The following is a 19,237-nucleotide window of genomic DNA, read 5'->3' as shown; positions in this document are numbered from 1 at the left end:
AACTGCGTTTCACACTCTTGTTGACTATGATGGCTACTCCATTTCTTCTAAGGGATTCCTGCCCACAGTAGTAGATATAATGGTCATCTGAGTTAAATTCACCCATTCCAGTACATCTTAGTTTGCTGATTCCTAGAATGCCGATGTTCACTCTTGTCATCTCCTGTCTGACCACTTCCAATTTGCCTTGATTCATGGACCTAACATTCCTGGTTCCTATGCCATATTGCTCTTTATAGCATCAAACCTTGCTTCTATCACCAGTCACATGCACAACTAGCTGTTCTTTTTGTTTTGGCTCCATCCCTTCATTCTTTCTGGAGTTATTTCTCCACTGATCTCCAATGGCATATTGGGCACCTGCTGACCTGGGGAGTTCATCTTTCAATGTCCTATCTTTTTGCCCTTTTATACTGTTCATGGGGTTCTCAAGGCAAGACTATTGAAGTGGTTTGCCATTCATTCCCTTCTCCAGTGGACCACATTCTGTCAGACCTCTCCACCATGACCCATCCGTCTTGGGTGGCCCCACACAGCATGGCTTAGTTTCATTGAGTTAGACAAGGCTGTGGTCCATGTGATCAGATTGGCTAGTTGTCTGTGATTGTGGTTTGAATCTGTCTGCCGTCTGATGCCCTCTCTCAGTGTCTACCATCTTACTTGGTTTTCTCTTACCTTGGATATGGGATATCTCTTCACGGCTGCTCCAGCAAAGTGCAGCATTCTAAATACTCCAGAAAAGGCTGTGTTTCTAAATACTCCAGAAAAGGCTCAAGAGCCCTCTTCCTTTCTCTTTCTCCGTTGGCCCCTACGTATGCTAAACTCGCTGAGCTGTCATTCTATCTTTCTGCTTCTCCTCTTCTTTCTCTGAAATCTTTACCCCTACCTCCTAGAAGGTCTAAAGCTAAATAAATAGGAAGCCTATTTCAATTAGTATATTGAAGTCTTCCAGTGAGCTCATGAAATCTAAAAGGTTTGCAAATCTAAAGCTACTCTGCTTCAGGATACTATTTTCAAACTCAATGCTGCAAATAAATATCTGTGCTCTCATCTAGATACTTCGGAAAAGGCTCAAGAGCCCTCTTCCTCTTCTCTTTCTCCGTTGGCCCCTAAGAATCCTAAACTCGCTGAGCTGTCATTCTATCTTTTTGCTTCTCCTATTCTTCCTTCAAAATCTTTACCCCTATCTCATCACTCTTCCATAAAAACTTTCCCCTTTGTCACTACTTTCAACACTGATAGCATTTGCTATCTGGTAGACTATATGCCTTCATGCCCTGCAGAATTATGGGTCACAGCCAAGGATTTTCTCAAGGTCTCTGAGGACCCCCTCCACTTTGCAGAATTTAACCTTGTGATATAAACCTATGGTCCAGCATTCTATGACTTGTATCAACTAAACTGAATCTTAGTCAGAGAAAATCAAGCCAGACACTGCAAACTAATGCCAGCTGGCTTCACCCTTTATATGACATCTACAGAAAAGACATCAGTGTGATGGCACCAGCTTCTCAGGCGGCTCAAGCACTTCATGAAACTGTTCCTCAGGCTTTTCCCTGCCCCACGAGCTGGAAAAAGATTCAGTCTACTACACAAAGACCTGATAAAACTGTTCATGATTATCATTCACAGCTAATGATAGTATTCTGGGAAAACTCCAGACTACTTGCTAGGGTAAACAATACTCAACCCTCTTTAATTCAATCTTTGTTAGGGACCAGATGAGAAACTTGGACTGCTGATGAAATGGGCACAATCAAATTGGGAAACCGTGGCCATATCTGATCTAGTTAACTTGACTAATTAGCTATCTAAAACAATCAAATGTACAGAAAAATGTAAGACAACTAAAATCATGAATTTGCAACTGCATCAACTGGTGGCTGCTGCTGCTCAGTAGCTATCTCAATAGAAAGATCACAGAGTTCCCTTAAGTGGCCCCTGCCATTACTGTAAGTGAACTGGCCACTGGAAAAATTGTCTAAATTTAAAAAGAAGGTCCTACTAGCAGCTCAAGGCCCCTTTCTCTTTTATCAAGAATTTTCTGAGAAACTTGAGAAGTGCCTCTTTTTTGTATACTCATGAATAGGGATGCTCCAAGGAAAGTGTCAGGGTCTTCCTAGTACTCCCATTGAGAGAAGTGTACCTTTTTATAGGAGCTGAAGCTATTACTCCCATTATGAACACAGGAGCAATTTTGTCTGGCTTGAACCCTGCCAGGCTCAAAGCCCTACTTCCTCAGAATACAGAAAAGGTACAAATGGTGGCAGTTTTGAGCAAACAGACCCCTCATCTTCCAAGATAAGCTCTTTTCAGGAAACTTTCCAGTTCCTTCTTGCTCCTTCTGTTCATGTACACCTTTTCAGTCAAGATCTCCTGGAAAAATTACAACCTAATATTTCCTTTTCCCCAAAAGGGGGCATACACTTATAAATCCTTGACTTCTCAAGGTCTACTTTTAACTCTAGTCCTAATATTTAGATTTCCCTCCTTGCTCCTGTCTTGTCAACTCCCAATCACAAGGATCTGATAAATTCTGTTCTTACCTATGGTCCACCTCTTTAACATAGGAAGCATTCATTCAGCACCTCCAATTAAGATATAGGTAGACCCAAATAAACCTTTGCCTCAAATGATAACTTCTCAGGCTTGAGGACCAGGAAGAATTTCATCTCACTGTCAAGGCACATCTCCAGAAGGGCCTCATAATCCTATACACTAATTCCAGTAACACATTAGTTCTACCCACACTCAAGTCTTATGGCCAACACCGGCATTTTGTTCAAAATCATCAAGCCATAAACAATACAGTCAAACTATGTCACCCTGTGGTCCCCAACCCTCACACCATTCTCGTTAGTCCCTCTAAACACGAAGTTTTTATTTATTTATTTATTTATTTAACAACCAGAGACTTATGCAATGCTTTCTTCAGCACTCCTATACATCCAGATAGTCCAATACCTTTTTGCCTTTATATGGTGCATGTGTGCATGCTCCGTAGCTTCAATTGTGTCCAGTTCTTTGTGACCCTATGAACTGTAGCCCAGCAGGCTTCCTCTGTCCATGGGATTCTCCAGGCAAGAATACTGGAGTGGGTTACCATGCCCTCCTCCAGGGAGAAGGACATCAATTTACTTGGACCATTATGCTTCAGAGCTACACAGAAAGTTCTACTTACTTTTCAGAGATACTGAAACCAGACTTGGCTGATTTATATTGTGCCCATAGCTCTATTTAACTCTAACATGGGGATGACCTTTTGTTACAGTCCCCTACTGAGAGAGCAAACCTCAAGGGTAGCCTACACTGCCTCATTCAGCTAGCACACAAAAAACGTTAGGTCTCAAGGGTTAAGTTTCAATTTTTTGAAATGTAAACAAAGAAAAGCAGAGTGTTCCTGCTCACTACCCAATTCTACAAGGATTAACTCACAACCCACTGAAGACAATGAACAGCAGCACAATCTGAGAGGAAAGTAAGACTATAACAGGATGCTCTGTGCTTTGGACAAGGTCGCTTAGATAGCTAAATATGTATCTCTGGGAAAATTTTAATGAACCCAGATTCTTGCATTTTGGCATACAAAGAGAATTACTAAAGTCATTAACTTGAGATATCAGTTCTTCATGATTTGCAGTAATCTTTCAGGAAAATGTATGTTGGCCTGGACATATTCTCCAGCTAAGAAATCATATATATACTGGCTTCTCTGCTACCTCTGTGGGGCTTCCCTGGTGTCTCAGACAGTAAAAAATCTGCCTGCAATGTGGGAGACTCAAGTTGAATCCCTAGCAGTTCCCCCAGAGCTATGGAGAAGCTGTCTCCTGGGCATATAAAAAAGCGTTCATTAAGGTTCCTGAATAAAACTTCAACTCATACTGATTTCATGAGTTTTTCCTTAAGTCAACAAAACCCAGATAGGATACTTATGTCATTTGTTTAAGATACACCCCTCAACCAAGTCTAATGCTGGATCCTATAAGCATCCAAGGCATATCACAGTTTCCCTTTCCTGTCACCAAGTGCCAGTTGAGAGGCCTTCTCAGGCTAGCAGGTAATTGTAGAACTTCAGTTCAGTTCAGTCACTCAGTCATGTCTGACTCTTTGTGACCCCAAGAACTGGAGCACGCCAGGCTTCCCTATCCATTACCATCTCCCAGAGCTTGCTCAAACTTATGCCCATCCAGTCAGTGATGCCACCCAACCATCTCATCCTCTATTGATCCCTTCTCCTCCTGCCTTCACTCTTTCCCAGCATCAGGGTCTTTTCCAATGAGTCAGTTCTTTGCATTAGGGGGCCAAAGTACTGGAGCTTCAGTTTCAGCATCAGTCCTTCCAATGAATATTCAGAACTGATTTCCTTTAGGATTGACTGGTTTGATCTCCTTGCAATCCAAGGGACTCTCAAGAGTCTTCTCCAACACCATAGTTCAAAAGTATCAATTCTTTGCTGCTCAGCTTTCTTTATGGTCGACTTCTCACATCCATACATGATCACTGGAAAAACCGTAATTTTGACTAGATGGACCTTTGTTGGCAAAGTAATGTCTCTGCTTTTCAATATGCTATCTAGGCTGGACACAGCTTTTCTTCCAAGGAGCAACTGCCTTTTAATTTCATGGCTGCAGCCACCACCTAGAGTGATTCTGGAACCCAGGAAAATAAAATCTGTCACTGTTTCCATTGTTTCCCCATCTATTTGCCATGAAGTGATGGGATTGGATGCCATGATCTTAGTTTTTTTTAATGTTGAGTTTTAAGCCAGCTTTTTCACTCTCCTCTTTCACTTTCATCAAGAGGCTCTTTAGTTCTCTCCACTTTCTGCCATAAGGATGCTGTCATCTGCATATCTGAGGTTATTGATATTTCTCCTGGCAATCTCGATTCCAGCTTGTACTTCATTCAGCCCAGCATTTACGTGATGTACTCTGGAAGAACTGATGCTGAAGCTGAAACTCCAATATTTTGGCCACCTGATGTGAAGAATGACTCATTTGAAAATACCCTGATGCTGGGAAAGACTGAAGGTGGGAGGAGAAGGGGAAGACAGAGCATGAGATGGTTGGATGGCATCACTGACTCAATGGATATGAGCTTGAGTAAACACTGGGAGTTGGTGACGCACAAGGAGGCCTGGTGTGCTGTCCATGGTGTTGCAAAGAGTCAGACACAACTAAGTGACTGAACTGAACCTGCTCTGCATATAAGTTAAATAAGCAAGGTGACAATATATAGCCTTGTGGTGCTCCTTTCCCAATTGGGCACTAGTCCATTGTTTTATGTTCGGTTCTAACTGTTATTTCTTGATCTGCATACAAATTTCTCAGGAGGCAAGTAAGGTGGTCTGGTATGCCCAGCTCTTTAAGAATTTTCCACAGTTTGTTGTGATTCACACAGTAAAAGGCTTTGGCAAGGTCAATAAAGCAGAAGTAGATATTTTTTTCTGGAATTATCTTGCTTTTCCTATGATCCAGCAGATGCTGGCCATTTGATCTCTGGTTCCTCTGCCTTTCCTAAAGCCAGCTTAAACATCTGGAAGTTCTAGGTTCACATACTGTTGAAGTCTCACTTGGAGAATTTTGAGCATTACTTTGCTAGCGTGTGAGATGAGTACAATTGTGTGGTAATTTGAACATTCTTTGGCATTGCCTTTCTTTGGGATTGGAATGAACATGGACATTTTCCAGTCCTGTGACCACTGATGAGTTTTCCAAGTTTGCTGGCATATTGAGTGCAGCACTTTCACAGCATCATCTTTTAGGATTTGAAATAGCTCAGCTGGAATTCCATCATCTCCAGTAGCTTAGTAGCACTGCTCCATAAGGCCCACTTGACTTCACATTCCAGGATGTCTGGCTTTAGGTGAATGATCACACCATCATGGCCATCTGGGTCATTAATATCTTTTTTGTATAGTTCTTCTGTATATTCTTGTCACCGCTTCTTAACACCTTCTGCTTCTGTTAGGTATATAGCATTTCTGTCCTTTATTGTTCCCATCTTTGCATGAAACATTCCCTTGGTATTTCTAATTTTCCTGAAGAGATCTCCAGTTTTTTCCATTCTACTGCTTTCCTCTATTTCTTTGCACTGATCACTTAGGAAGGCTTTCCTATCTCTCCTTGCTCTTCTTTGGAACTATGCATTCAAATGGGTATATATTTTTTCTTTTTTCCTTTGCCTTTCACTTCTCTTCTTTTCTCAGCTATTTGTAAGGCCTCTTCAGACAACCATTTTGCCTTTTTGCATTTTTCTTGGGAATGGCCTCCCGTACAATGTCACGAACTTCCATCCATAGTTCTTCAGGAACTCTATCAAATCTAATCCCTTGAACCTATTTCTCACTTCTACTGTATAATTGTAAGGGATTTGATTTAGGTCATACCTGAATGGTCTAGTGGTTTTCCCCCACTTTATTTAAGTCTGAATTTTGCAATAAGGAGTTCATGATCTGAGCCATGGTCAGCTCCTGGTCTTGTTTTTGCTGACTGTATACAGCTTCTCCATCCTCGGCTGCAAAGAATATAATCAATCTGATTTCGGTAATGGCCATCTGATGATGCCCACTGTAAAAGTTAGGTTCCCAATTTCTCCTTTTATGCAAAACCCAGTTATTCCTTTTCAAATGATAAGAGACCCAATCCTCTTGCTTGGAATCATGACATTGAGTCAGCCTTTAAAACTTTAAAAACTAAATTGGTCACTGTTTCTGCTATAGGAAACCCTAGTGAGTTTTCTCTTCCCTTTCTACTATGAAGTTACATGAAGTTAACAGAAATACCCTTGGAGTGCTTGTTCAGCCCAAGAGGAAAATGCTCACCTATCAGCTATTATAGCCAAAAGTTGGAACTCATAACTCCAGGACATCCACCTTGCCTTAGCAACAGCAACCACTGTTACTCTTCTGTGGGCCACAGAAGAGAGAGTTACAGGGTCTTCTTTACAAGTGTTTGTCCCTCACACTATTGCGGCATTTGTGAACTCATACTACACACAACACTTAATCTGTTAGTGGACTGAAGCCTCATGAAATCTTATTGTTTTCCTCTTCAAATGTCACTTTTGTCTCATGGAAACTCCCTAAATCCTGCTATTCTCTTACCATCACCAACAGATGAGACCACACATGACTGCATAACCACAAGTGATCTCTTGACTTAGTCCACATCCATATTTACAAGAAACACCTTTAGACAACTCCAGTGCTTCTTAGTTTACTTATAACTCCTACCTATGAAATAATGATGGACATCTAAAAATTGGATATACTGTGTCTATTCCTTCACTTTAATAGAATCCAAAGCTTAGCCCTTTATTTCTTCAGCCCAAATTGAAGCTGACCTATAAGCACTCACTCATGCCTGCACTCAGGTCTCTGGCAAACATGCTAACATTTACACAGCAGGTATGTTTTTGGAGTAGCTCATGACTTGGGAATGCTTTGGAAATAGAGAAATCTCCTGCTACCAGGGCAAAATGAAATTTATGCAAACTAGTACAGCCACTATGGAGAACAGTGTGGAGATTCCTTAAAAAACTGGGAATAGAATTGCCATATAACCCAGCAATCCCATTCCTGGGCATAGACACCAAGGAGACCAGAACTGAAAGAGACATGTGTACCCCAATGTTCATCGTAGCACTGTTTATAATAGCCAGGACATGGAAGCAACCTAGATGCCCATCAGCAGACGAATGGATAAGAAAGCTGTGGTACATATACACAATGGAATATTACTCAGCCATTAGAAAGAATACATTTGAATCAGTTCCAATGAGGTAGATGAAACTGGAGCCCATTATACAGAGTGAAGTAAGCCAGAAAGAAAAACACCAATACACTACACTAACGCATATATGTGGAATTTAGAAAGATGGTAACGATAACCCTACATGCATAACAGAAAAAGAGACACAGATGTATAGAACAGACTTTTGGACTCTGTGGGAGAAGGTGAGGTGGGATGATCTGAGAGAATAGCATTGAAACATGTATATTATCAACTGTGGAACAGATCACCAGTCCAGGTTTGATGCATGAGACAAGTGCTCAGGGCTGGTGCACTAGGATGACCCAGAGGGATGGGATAGGGAGGGAGGTGGGAGGGGGGTTCAGGATGGGGAACACATGTAAATCCATGGCTGATTCATGTCAATGTATGGCAAAAACCACTACAATATTGTAAAGTAATTAGCCTCCAACTAATATAAATAAATGAAAAAAAAAATTATTTAAAAAAACGTGATCCTTTTGTTAAGGTCTTACTGGATACAATCCTGCTGTCACAACTGGCAATAATGAAGGTCCTAGTGCATTCCAAAGACAACACTGAGGAAGAAAAGGGGACCAGTTAGTAGACAAAACTACTAAGGTAGCAGAATTACAAGATTACAAGACTCAGGCTCCACAAAGGAACCTCCTGTTGGTCATTCTATTTACACCATGTTAGCTATTACTTGGACAGGCACCCTAGATTTAAGGGATATTATCAGAGATGGGCAATTGCATGCTACATATAAGGAACAGAGGTGGGTCTCTGAAGGATACACATTTGATCAACATATTGGGTTTTGCTATGGGCCGAATGGCTGCTCTGCTCTTTCTGAAGTCACTCAAGCAACCATATTAAAATTAACATATGAAATGACTCATGGGGGAACTGATAAAATGAAAACCTGTGTAAAACAATACTTTTGGAAACCTTTTCCACAGTAGTGACCAAAATAAGTCAGAGGTGTCAGATCTCTCCTAAGTACATTGCAGGAAAAGCTACTAATACTTCTCAAGGCCACTTTCCTTTGTCTCCTGGTTCCTTTGTTATCTGGCCACTAGATTCTATCCAGCTGCCTCTCTCTCAAGGATATAAATATGCATGTTCTGGTGATGGTTTGTATGTGTTTTCATTGGTTAGAATCATTTCCTTACAAACAAGCAACTGCCCTTGCAGTGGACAAAGGACTGTTGGAAAGGACTATTCCTACTTGAGGAATTCCCTTGGAATTATGTAGTGATAACAGTACCCATTTCACTGGAAAAATTCTAAATGCTGTTTGTGATCTGGCCTATACTACATTTCCACCGTGCCTATCATCTCCAATCTTCTGGTCCAGCGGAAAGACTAATGGCATAATTTATAAAACTCAATTGGCAAAACTCTCTAAGGCCTTTGGCCTTCCTTGGCTTAAATTGCTACTCATAGTTATATTAAACATTTGAAACAATTACTGGAAGACCCAAGATTCGTGAATCAGGATCATATGAGTCACTTCTAGTCAAGGGAGATCTTTTACATTATTGTCAAATATCATTAAGACTCTGAAGAAAAATGACCATCTGGTTGAAAAATCTTTCCACATCTCACTTCCAGGGGGTGAAGGTATAGAACACCACAATTTACACCCAGGAGACTATGTTTATTGAAAAAGACATCTTTTAACAGACTCCTTACAGATCAGAAGAAAGGGGTCCTATCACAATACTTTTAACCAATCCCTGTGCTGCTAAACTTTAAAGCATTGATTCTCAAATTTGTTTCACATTTTAAAAAGACTCCTCCAACTGAATGTGCCTCTGAAACAGTTAGAGACCTAAAGCTAAATTAGACCCAGAAATAAAGCAGATAACACCTGATATAGATGGCTCGTCCAAGACTCTGGACCAAGCAAATACTCTTCATGATCTCCATCAGTGAAATATCTCTGATTACCCTTGTTCTAATTGTGGTTACCACAGAGTTGTGATATCTCCTCTATTCTGTAATATCTGATGAAGCATCAACTTAACACTCATTATACTTCTTCTAACATTATAGACACATTTTCAAGGAGTGAAAATTTTCATGAATAGGTATACACCTAGAATGATAATTCAGAAGAACTGACTCTGACCCTTTGGCCTCTTAATTCTGACAATGAAAGACTGAGGAGAAGCTAACTTTTGGGACTCTTCCTTGTGGCTACAGGTTTATTAATGTTCTGTGCCCTAGTACATAGAGTGGGCATCCTCCATTGGTGGTAATTCTATGAAAACCACAGATATTGCTTGAACTCTGCTAGGAATAAGCCTCTGGCTCCAATTACTGGCCATCTGATTAATCTATTCAGCTTGGGATTCTTTCACTAAGCAAGGCAAATAAGCCACCCTTACTCCGCTATATTGTAAAATGGCTGACTTTTCTTGGGATAGTTCTTTCACTACAGTTACTTTATTATTATTTCTCTTAATATCCATCCAGACCCCTTACGCCTGGGAAAATAATCCCTTAGTTCACATTTCCCAAAGTCTAGCCACTATAGGAAATCTAACCAACCGTTGGGTATATCATCAGTATACCCCAGATTACTCACTGAATTCTGAGGCCCCCTTACCTTAGCTATCTCCAATATTACTGGTATCACTGCACCATGTCTTGTGCAGAATTCATCTATTCTCCCAGCATATCTGTTCACCTACTCAAATCCATAGCTCCCTTTCCCTGTTTGATCAACAAACCTTGACAAATTGCTCAACAGTTCCTTAGGAACATTTGTTCCAAGAGAATCATGCAGTTACCTAGAAACATCATATCCAGCAACATCATATCCAGCTTCCAAACACCCACCTTTACCTCACTGTGTAAAAACAAAACATGTTATCATGAAAACCCTCGTTTTTTTCAAGATTAATATTTATGTTCTTAAAGCAGCTGGCACAGTGTCACATGTGCTCAATAAATGCCTTATGTGTGAATGTTTTCCTGCCAAAAGAAAATACAGGAAAAAAGTATACGGAACATTTTAGTTAACAATTAATCAAAGTTGAATAATTCTACCTATGTACAAAATAACATACCTGTGAATCAAAACTTACTGCTACATCATCATATGCTACTAATTTAACAGAATTAGTTTCGACATACAATTGTGGGAACATTACTCTTAAATAATAATACAACTATTTTTGTTCAACTTGAAAACAATCTTCCAAGTCAATCCATAAAAGTACACACACACACACACACACACACACACACACACATATCACAAAGAGTCAGACACAACTGAGCAACTGAACTGAACCTAAATATATATATATATATATATATATATATATATATATATATATATATATATCCATGCATAAATGTCTTACTTGAAGAATCACAAACTGGAGAGAAGTGAAAACTATCTTTGTATATTTTTACTATAACACACTTACTTTATCAGTTTCACTAATAGTGTTTTAGTTGGGCATGTCCAAAAATTAGTCTTTTTGTTTTGCTTTCCACATAGAAGGTTAATCTCCATCCTGAGTTTTAAACTATTAAACATTGTTAAAGGTTTATTACTAGTTATGGTAATTTCTCCAGTAGATTTATGCTTTTAATGTTTTAGATTGAACTTTATAGTCAACATACTACTTATAGAAAATTTGATAGCACCTGCAAAATTCATTTAAAATGATTTCTTTTGATCTTTCTGGCTTTCTAATTATACACAATCCTGTTGTTGTTGTTTTTTTTTACCCCAATAGGTTAGTCCTTTGAAACATACCTACATAACCACTCACTGTCACTGCTTCACAGAAGGTTTAAGAAAGGGCAATTCTATTTTATACTGTTCATGGGGTCCTCAAGGCAAAAATACTCAAGTAGTTTGCCATTCCCTTCTCCAGGAGTTTAAGCAGGTCAAGAAGCAATAGTTAGAACTGGTCATGGAACAACAGACTGGTTCCAAATAGGGAAAGGAGTATGTCAAGGTTATATATGGTCACCCTGCTTATTTAATTTATATGCAGAGTACATCATGTGAAATGCTGAATTTGATGAAACACAAGCTGGAATCAAGATTGCAGGGAAAATATCAATAACGTTAGATATGCAGATGACACCACCCTTATGTCAGAAAGCGAAGAACTAAAGAGCCTCTTGATGAAAGTGAAAGAGGAGAGTGAAAAAGTTGGCTTAAAATTCAACATTCAGAAAACTAAGATCATGGCATCCAGTCCCATCACTTCATGGCAAATAGATGGGAAAACAATGGAAACAGTGACAGACTTTGTTTTTTTTGGGGGGGGAGGGGGGCACAAAATCACTGCAAATGGTGGCTGCAGCCATGAATTAAAAGATGCTTGCTCCTTGGAAGAAAAGCTATGACCAAACTAGACAGCATATTTATTACTTTGCAGACAAAGGTCCGTACAGTTAAGGCTATGGTTTTCCCAGTGGTCATGTATAGATGTGAGAGTTGGACTATAAAGAAAGCTGAGCGCTGAAGAATCGATGCTTTTGAACTGTGGTGTTGAAAAAGGCTCTTGACAGTCCCTTGGACTGCAAGGAGATCAAACCAGTCCATCCTAAAAGAAATCAGTCCTGAATATTCATTGTAAGGACTGATGTTGAAGCTGAAACCAGTACTTTGCCCACCATATGTGAAGAACTGACTCATCTGAAAAGACCCTGATGCTGGGAAAGATTGAAGGCAGGAGGAGAAGGGGACAACAGAGAATGAGATGGCTGGATGGCATCACCGACTCAACGGACATGAGTCTGAGCAAGCTCCGAGAGTTGGTGATGGACAGAAAAGCCTGGCATGCTCCAGTCCATGGGTCACAAAGAGTCGGACACAACTGAGCGACTGAACTGAACTGAATTTTGTTTCAATATATCCGTTCAGATATATATATATATATATATATATATATATATATATATATATATATATTTGTGTGTGTGTGTGTGTGTGTGTCTGTAGCATACAGGCCTGTGGGATCTCAGTTCTCTGATCAGGGATCAAAAGCACAGCCTTAACCATTGGACCTCCAGGGAATTCCCCTAAAAGAGTTACCTTTTAAAGAGATTCTCTAACCCTATATGCAGGACAGAAGAAGAGACACAGATGTATAGAACAGATTTTTGGACTCTGTGGGAGAAGGTGAGGTGGGATGATCTGAGAGAATAGCATTGAAACATGTATATTATCAAGTGTGAAACAGATCGCCAGCCCAGGTTGGATGCATGCGACAAGTGCTCAGGGCTGGTGCACTGGGAAGACCCAGAGGGATGGGATGGGGAGGGAGGTGGGAGGGGGGATCAGGATGGGGAACACATGTAAATCCATGGCTGATTCATGTCAATGTATGGCAAAAAACACTACAATATTGTAAAGTAATTACCTTCCAACTAATAAAAATTAATGAAAAAATAAATAGAGACTCTCAGGATGAACAAGAGTATACTGCCTCTAAGTTACTGTATTAGTCAGGTATTTAAAAACAATGATAAGACTCTGCTGGGCTTCCCAAGTGGGCACAGTCATAAAGAATCCACCTGCCGATGCAAAACATGCAAAAACGTGGGTTCAAACCCTGGATTGGGAAGATCCCCTGAAGAAGGAAATGGCAACCCACTCCAGTATTCTTGCCTGGGAAATCCCATGGACAGAGGAGTATGGTGAGCTACAGGCCATGGGGTCGCAGAGTTGGACACGACTAAGCATGCAGGCAGCCACAAGAGACTCTGTTCTAAAGTAAACTAGCTGGCAAAACACACTCATGTTCAAATCAAAGCATAAAATACAGAGTCCAAATTTAAGTATGAATCATCTCTGAAGTATTTACCATTTCAGGTTGCCTGTGTTTTTGAACATCAGCTCATCTTCATCAAAACTCAATGTTATAGCTTCCTTTTCCTTCTACCTTAACAGACACAGACTTCTATCCATAAACACTGTCCATCCCTCAATCACACTGTAAGCTCCCTGAGGAAAAGGATCATGTCTTGTGATTTTTTATAACCCCAGTATCTAGCGTATTATCCAGAACATAATTAATCCTGGAAAATTTTGTGGAATGGAATGACTGAATTTATAATCTGAAAGAATTAAATGTAAAAAATAACTTCAGTAGTAACTACCAGAGATTTTCCTTATTTTTTATTAATGTTCTTACTTGAAACATTTAAAAACTTTGAAACTTAAATTTCATAAACTATATTCAATAATCATTCTGCTTATGATTTATGACTCAATTTTAAATTCTAAAAGCCAACAGAAATTCAATTCTTTCAAAAATCATTTTAAAAATACACAGTTTCGGTCATTCATAAGATATTTTTCGAAATAAGTCTTTGTAAATTCTTGATACTTCATATATTCCATGGGAGTTACTTCAAATGTTCTTTTTTTTTTTCAGTTAGACTCCTAACCCTAAATTTTGTCAGCAGATTAGTACAAACAACTTTGCAAACGATATTCTAAAACCATTTGTCTAGGATGGATAAGGAAGATGTGGTACATATACACCATGGAATATTACTCAGCCATTAAAAAGAATTTATTTGCATCAGTTCTAATGAGATGGATGAAACTGGAGCCCATTATACAGAGTGAAGTAAGCCAGAAAGATAAAGACCAATACAGTATACTAATGCATATATATGGAATTTAAAAAGATGGTAACGATAACCCTATATGCAAAACAGAAAAAGATACACAGGTGTATAGAACAGACTTTTAGACTCTGTGGGAGAAGGCGAGGGTGGGAGGTTTTGAGAGAACAGCATTGAAACAAGTATACTATCAAGGGTGAAACAGATCACCAGCCCAGGTTGGATGCATGAGACAAGTGCTCAGGGCTGGTACACTGGGAAGACCCAGAGGGATGGGATGGAGAGGGAGGAGGGAGGGGGGATCAGGATGGGGAACACATGTAAATCCATGGCTGATTCATGTCAATGTATGACAAAAAACACTACAATAAAATAAATAAATAAATAAAACCATTTGTCTAAATGGTGACACACAGGCTAAAATATTTTCTAACATTTTAAAGGACTGTTTTAAAAATATGCAATAGAGGTTATAAAAATCAACAAACTCTAAAATATTTATTTGGCTCTTAACAGAAAAAGTTTGCCACACCTTAGTCTAAACTAGCTAATTTTTTAGTAATTAGAAGCATAACATTTAAAAATGCACAAGAGTACCAAGTTGGCCATATTTCATACTACATGGTGGAGGAATAGGACAGAGAGACCACTTTCTCCCCCACAATTTCATCAAAAGATCATGTGAATGCTGAGCAACTTCCACAAAACAACTGCTGAACAGTGGAAACAATGGAAACAGTGATAGACTTTATTGCTGGGAGAAATATCAGTAACCTCAGATATGCAGATGACACCACCATCTGCAGTGATTATGGAGTCCAAAAATAATAATTTTCTTGGGCTCCAAAACCACTGCAGAAGGTGACTGCAGCCATGAAATTAAAAGATGCTTGCTCCTTGGAAGAAAAGCTATGACCAACCTAGACAGCATATTAAAAAGCAGAGACATTACTTTGCCAACAAAGGTCCATCTAGTCAAAGCTATGGTTTTTCCAGTAGTCATGCATGGATGTGAGAGTTGGACTATAAATAAATCTGAGCACCAAAAAATTGATGCTTTTCAACTGTGGTGTTGGAGGAGACTGCAAGGAGATACAACCAGTCCATCCTTAAGGAAATCAGTCCTGAGTATTCACTGGAAGGATTGATGCTAAAACTGAAAGACTTTGGCCACCTGATGGCAAGCGTCGACTTATCAGAAAAGATTCTGATGCTGGGAAAGATTGAAGGCGGGAGAAGAAGGCGATGACAGAGGGTGAGATGGTTGGATGGCATCACTGACACAATGGACATGAGTTTCAGTAGCCTCCAACAGTTGGTGATGAACAGGGAAGCCTGGCGTGCTACAGTCCATGTGGTTGCAAGAGTTGGACACGACTGAGCCACTGAACTGAACTGAACCAAGTTGGCCTAGCAAAGAAAGAACAAACTAAATTATCTATCCTATGGTCTTATAACTGCTGCAGTACACACAGAATATTGCTTTCCCCTGATTATGTTCACAATTTCATAACACTCAACCTGTATTTTCAATTTACTTTTACTCCAATGTCCCCTATATCCTTGTAAATTGAAAAAAAAAAAATGCCAGCAGAATGGATTATTTTCCATGCTTTTTGAAACCAATAATTTTACTAACAGAAACTTGTCATCTCCCTGAAGGCAGGAAGAAGAGTATGTTAGATTTTTAGATGCTATTAACTCTAATACCCCACTAATGGAACTTTTTGGAACTGGCATAATTCACCCAAATTTTTTTCAATATTTCACTTGTGCCATACTGTTACAAGTATTTAAAACAAATAAAGTCAAGTACACTGCTTTTTAAAACATAGAATCTAAAAATGTAAAATCTGAAACAATGATGATGACATTTTTGTTTCTCTCAAATTAAAAAGAGATGACTCTAAAGTTACTAAGTCTATTAATTAGAATCAGTCTTCAAAGTAATACCCTAATTCAAGATCACTCTAAATCTTCAGATATGTTATTTCTAGAAAAACAGTCATGCCATGGCCCTCTTAATAGTCTTTCTGCAACATAGAGCCCAAGAGTTTAAATAAAAAGGCTGAAGTCAGCCCTATTGTTATCTAGACAAGTCCATTATTCCCAGAGACTGCTTACATGTACAGTATTTTAAAATTTGTCACATAAGGTATTACTGATCTTGCTATCCAGCTTTTGAACAATCTCGCTATGAAAATAATGAGGATAGACCTAATTTCAAAATTTTACTAGTTATTTTAGTATACACCTCAGAAAAGTTAGAGGTGAAATACACAAAATCAAACACTAGTAACTTGAAGGATAACTTGTTAACCCAGAAAACCAATCTGTAGACTCTGTATTATTCCAATGTCAAGAACTAAGAGACCCCAATTCAAAGGCAATTCATTAGGAAAAACGTTTCCTCTCCCATGCAGCAAAAATGACTGTAGAAGAGCACTAAATAAAAGCAAAAGGGACACATGCCCCCAAAGAATAATCCTCTTTAACTGCCATAATCCAATGCCAGGAGTAAGCAGAGGTACCTTAAGCAAAATAAGACACAAGTAGAATTCCCATACATACAGAGGCTCCACTCTTGACAGGTGATTTGAATAGGAGGAAATCTATTACTACCTTTTAAAACTATCAATATTTTTGAAAAGCAAAGGAGAAGGAGTTATCAGTGAACTTGTGAGTAATTTCACAGGAGTATGGAATTAGAACATTACTATCCCAGAAAAAATAAAATTTTTAAAAGTTTTCTATCAGCCAAAATTTGTTGGTTGTTGTGACATAATATACTGTCCCTTCCAACATTTCCTTGTGATTATGAAGAATGGGCAGATATACAGTTAGTTGGTTTTCAGCTTTCAAGGCAGAAACCCAGAAAAATAAGCAAATGAATTCTATCCAGTAACTAACACAACAATCTACACATGCAGGCATTTAATGATCATTTGCTGAATAAATGCAAAATAACATTTAGAACCAATTAAAACCAATCTGAGTATCATCATGTTTTTAAAAGGACTGGTAGTTGGGAAAATGATAGGTTACTGTGAGTTGAACTAAGCATATCAATATTATATGTACATTAGAAGGTATCTGTGGAACATTTTAAAACTTTGGGCCAATGACAGTAAAGCAGCTTCCCTGGTTACTGTTCAGGCAGGAATCTGTTTACTCTCCTTGGTCGAAATCAGAGCTAATGACTTTAATGGTTCTAAATAGCTCCAAAATGTTCCCCATGCTAAGACACTGGTCATCTGGCTAGTCTAATGCAAACTACAACATATGCTTTGGAAAATTTTACTTTCAAAAGATACATGTATTGTGCGTAGTACAAATGAATGCACATTTTTACATGGCATGTATAAATACATGGTATTCTTTAGTAGTAATTCTCACTGTAGTAATTTCTTAGAGATATGAGGTCCTTGTAATTTCATTAAAATACAACCTTGGGGAATCTGACACAAGTTTAAATTGCCCATTGGGTTATTTATCAGAGTAAAAGAAGTCCTTTGTGTAGGACACCTAAATCTTATTTTGTTAAAAACAATAACTTTATTATTCACGTCAGATAGTATATGCAAAGAACAATTATTTTATTTACTTCTCAAAATAATCAGAGATAAACACATTAATTTCCATTTTATACACGAGGAAACTGAAGACCTTTATTCTTCTTCTGCACTTTTCTCAGAAATCAGTTGAGCCTATTTGAGTGTACTATTTCTGGATTCCCTATTCTGTTCCACTGATCTATGTGTTTATTCTTCCAATACCACACTGCCTTAATTTGTTGTTACTGCCTTACTAATCCTATATTGAGTGATTTCTTGCATTTTAGTTTTTTCAAAACTGTTTTAGATATTCTAGGTCCTATGCTTTTATATATGAAATTGAGAATTAACTTGTCTATGTCTACATAAAACCTTCTTGGATTTTATTGACCTTTATTTTGAGTAAACATAGCTATTCAATCAGCAGTTCTGATTTACTGATCTGATATGGTTGTCAACAACTTGTCTATGTCTTCTCATTCTCAATATAATCTTCATAAGGGGGAAAACAATATATACAGGGAAAAACAGGAATTTAAAATTATCTCAGTTCAAATTCCAACTGTGCCTTCCACTGATTTTTGTCTTTCTCATCTGTTAAAAAGATACACCTTTTCATACCAAACTGTTTTGAAGAGTTAATAAAACTGAAAAGATAATACATGCTCAATAAATGTTGTTTCTTTCTCCCTTAAGAGATACATTTAAGATGGAATGGATTCCAATGTCTTTTTGAGTAAAAAATTTACATTAGGTGTTAAAATTACTACATATCCTCTTAAAGTCTGTCCCCAACCACTTTATAGGAAAGAGAGATAGGTCCCAAAGTAAGAATAATTATTTGTTGCCTTTGAAATTTTTGTTAGTGAAGGGATATTCTATTCACAATGGAGTCACTATCCCCTTAGATAGTAGTAAGGTTTGCAGATCATTTAGCTTCCAAATTATAAGGTTAAAATAGGTCACTAAACGTTTTTTTCTCTTATAGAAAAGGAAATTTCTCAAATCTACACAGAAAGAGTATACAAGATACTTCAACTACTTCCTCTGCTCCCATCATATCTTAGAAAGACAGAATAAAACATACAAAACACATAACTCACAGGAAATTTATTTTACAGCTAGTTGCTGGCTTAGGCATTGAAAGACACTTTTTTTCTTGTTGGATAATGAGAACTACATGACTATTTTTCCTTTTGGCATAGAGCTGTGGCTCTTTATCATTGGCTGTACATCACAATCACCTGGGAAATGATGCCCAGACACTCACCAGATTAGTTAAATATGAATCTCTGTGAGTTAAACACCATCATG

The 19,237-nt window shown here is 38.4% G+C and overlaps 1 protein-coding gene across 9 annotated transcripts in view; it reads right to left on the bottom strand.

The window, feature by feature from the left end:
• Positions 1–19,237, bottom strand: part of RPS6KA6 (ribosomal protein S6 kinase A6) — a 241,360-nt gene that overhangs the window by 145,960 nt on the left and 76,163 nt on the right. The window contains exon 2 of one of the 9 annotated variants that reach the window (XM_043897077.1): positions 8,270–8,332. The exons of the other annotated variants lie outside the window; for them this stretch is intronic. Coding sequence (XP_043753012.1) covers positions 8,270–8,332 — 63 coding nt within the window. The remainder of the gene's footprint in view (positions 1–8,269; positions 8,333–19,237) is intronic. 9 annotated transcript variants of the gene reach the window in all.

The sequence above is a fragment of the Cervus elaphus genome, chromosome X, assembly GCF_910594005.1.
Source record: "Cervus elaphus chromosome X, mCerEla1.1, whole genome shotgun sequence".
Taxonomy (NCBI): domain Eukaryota; kingdom Metazoa; phylum Chordata; class Mammalia; order Artiodactyla; family Cervidae; genus Cervus; species Cervus elaphus.
The sequence above is the reverse complement of the archived record's forward strand: the minus strand, read 5'-3'. Positions and strand labels throughout refer to the sequence as shown.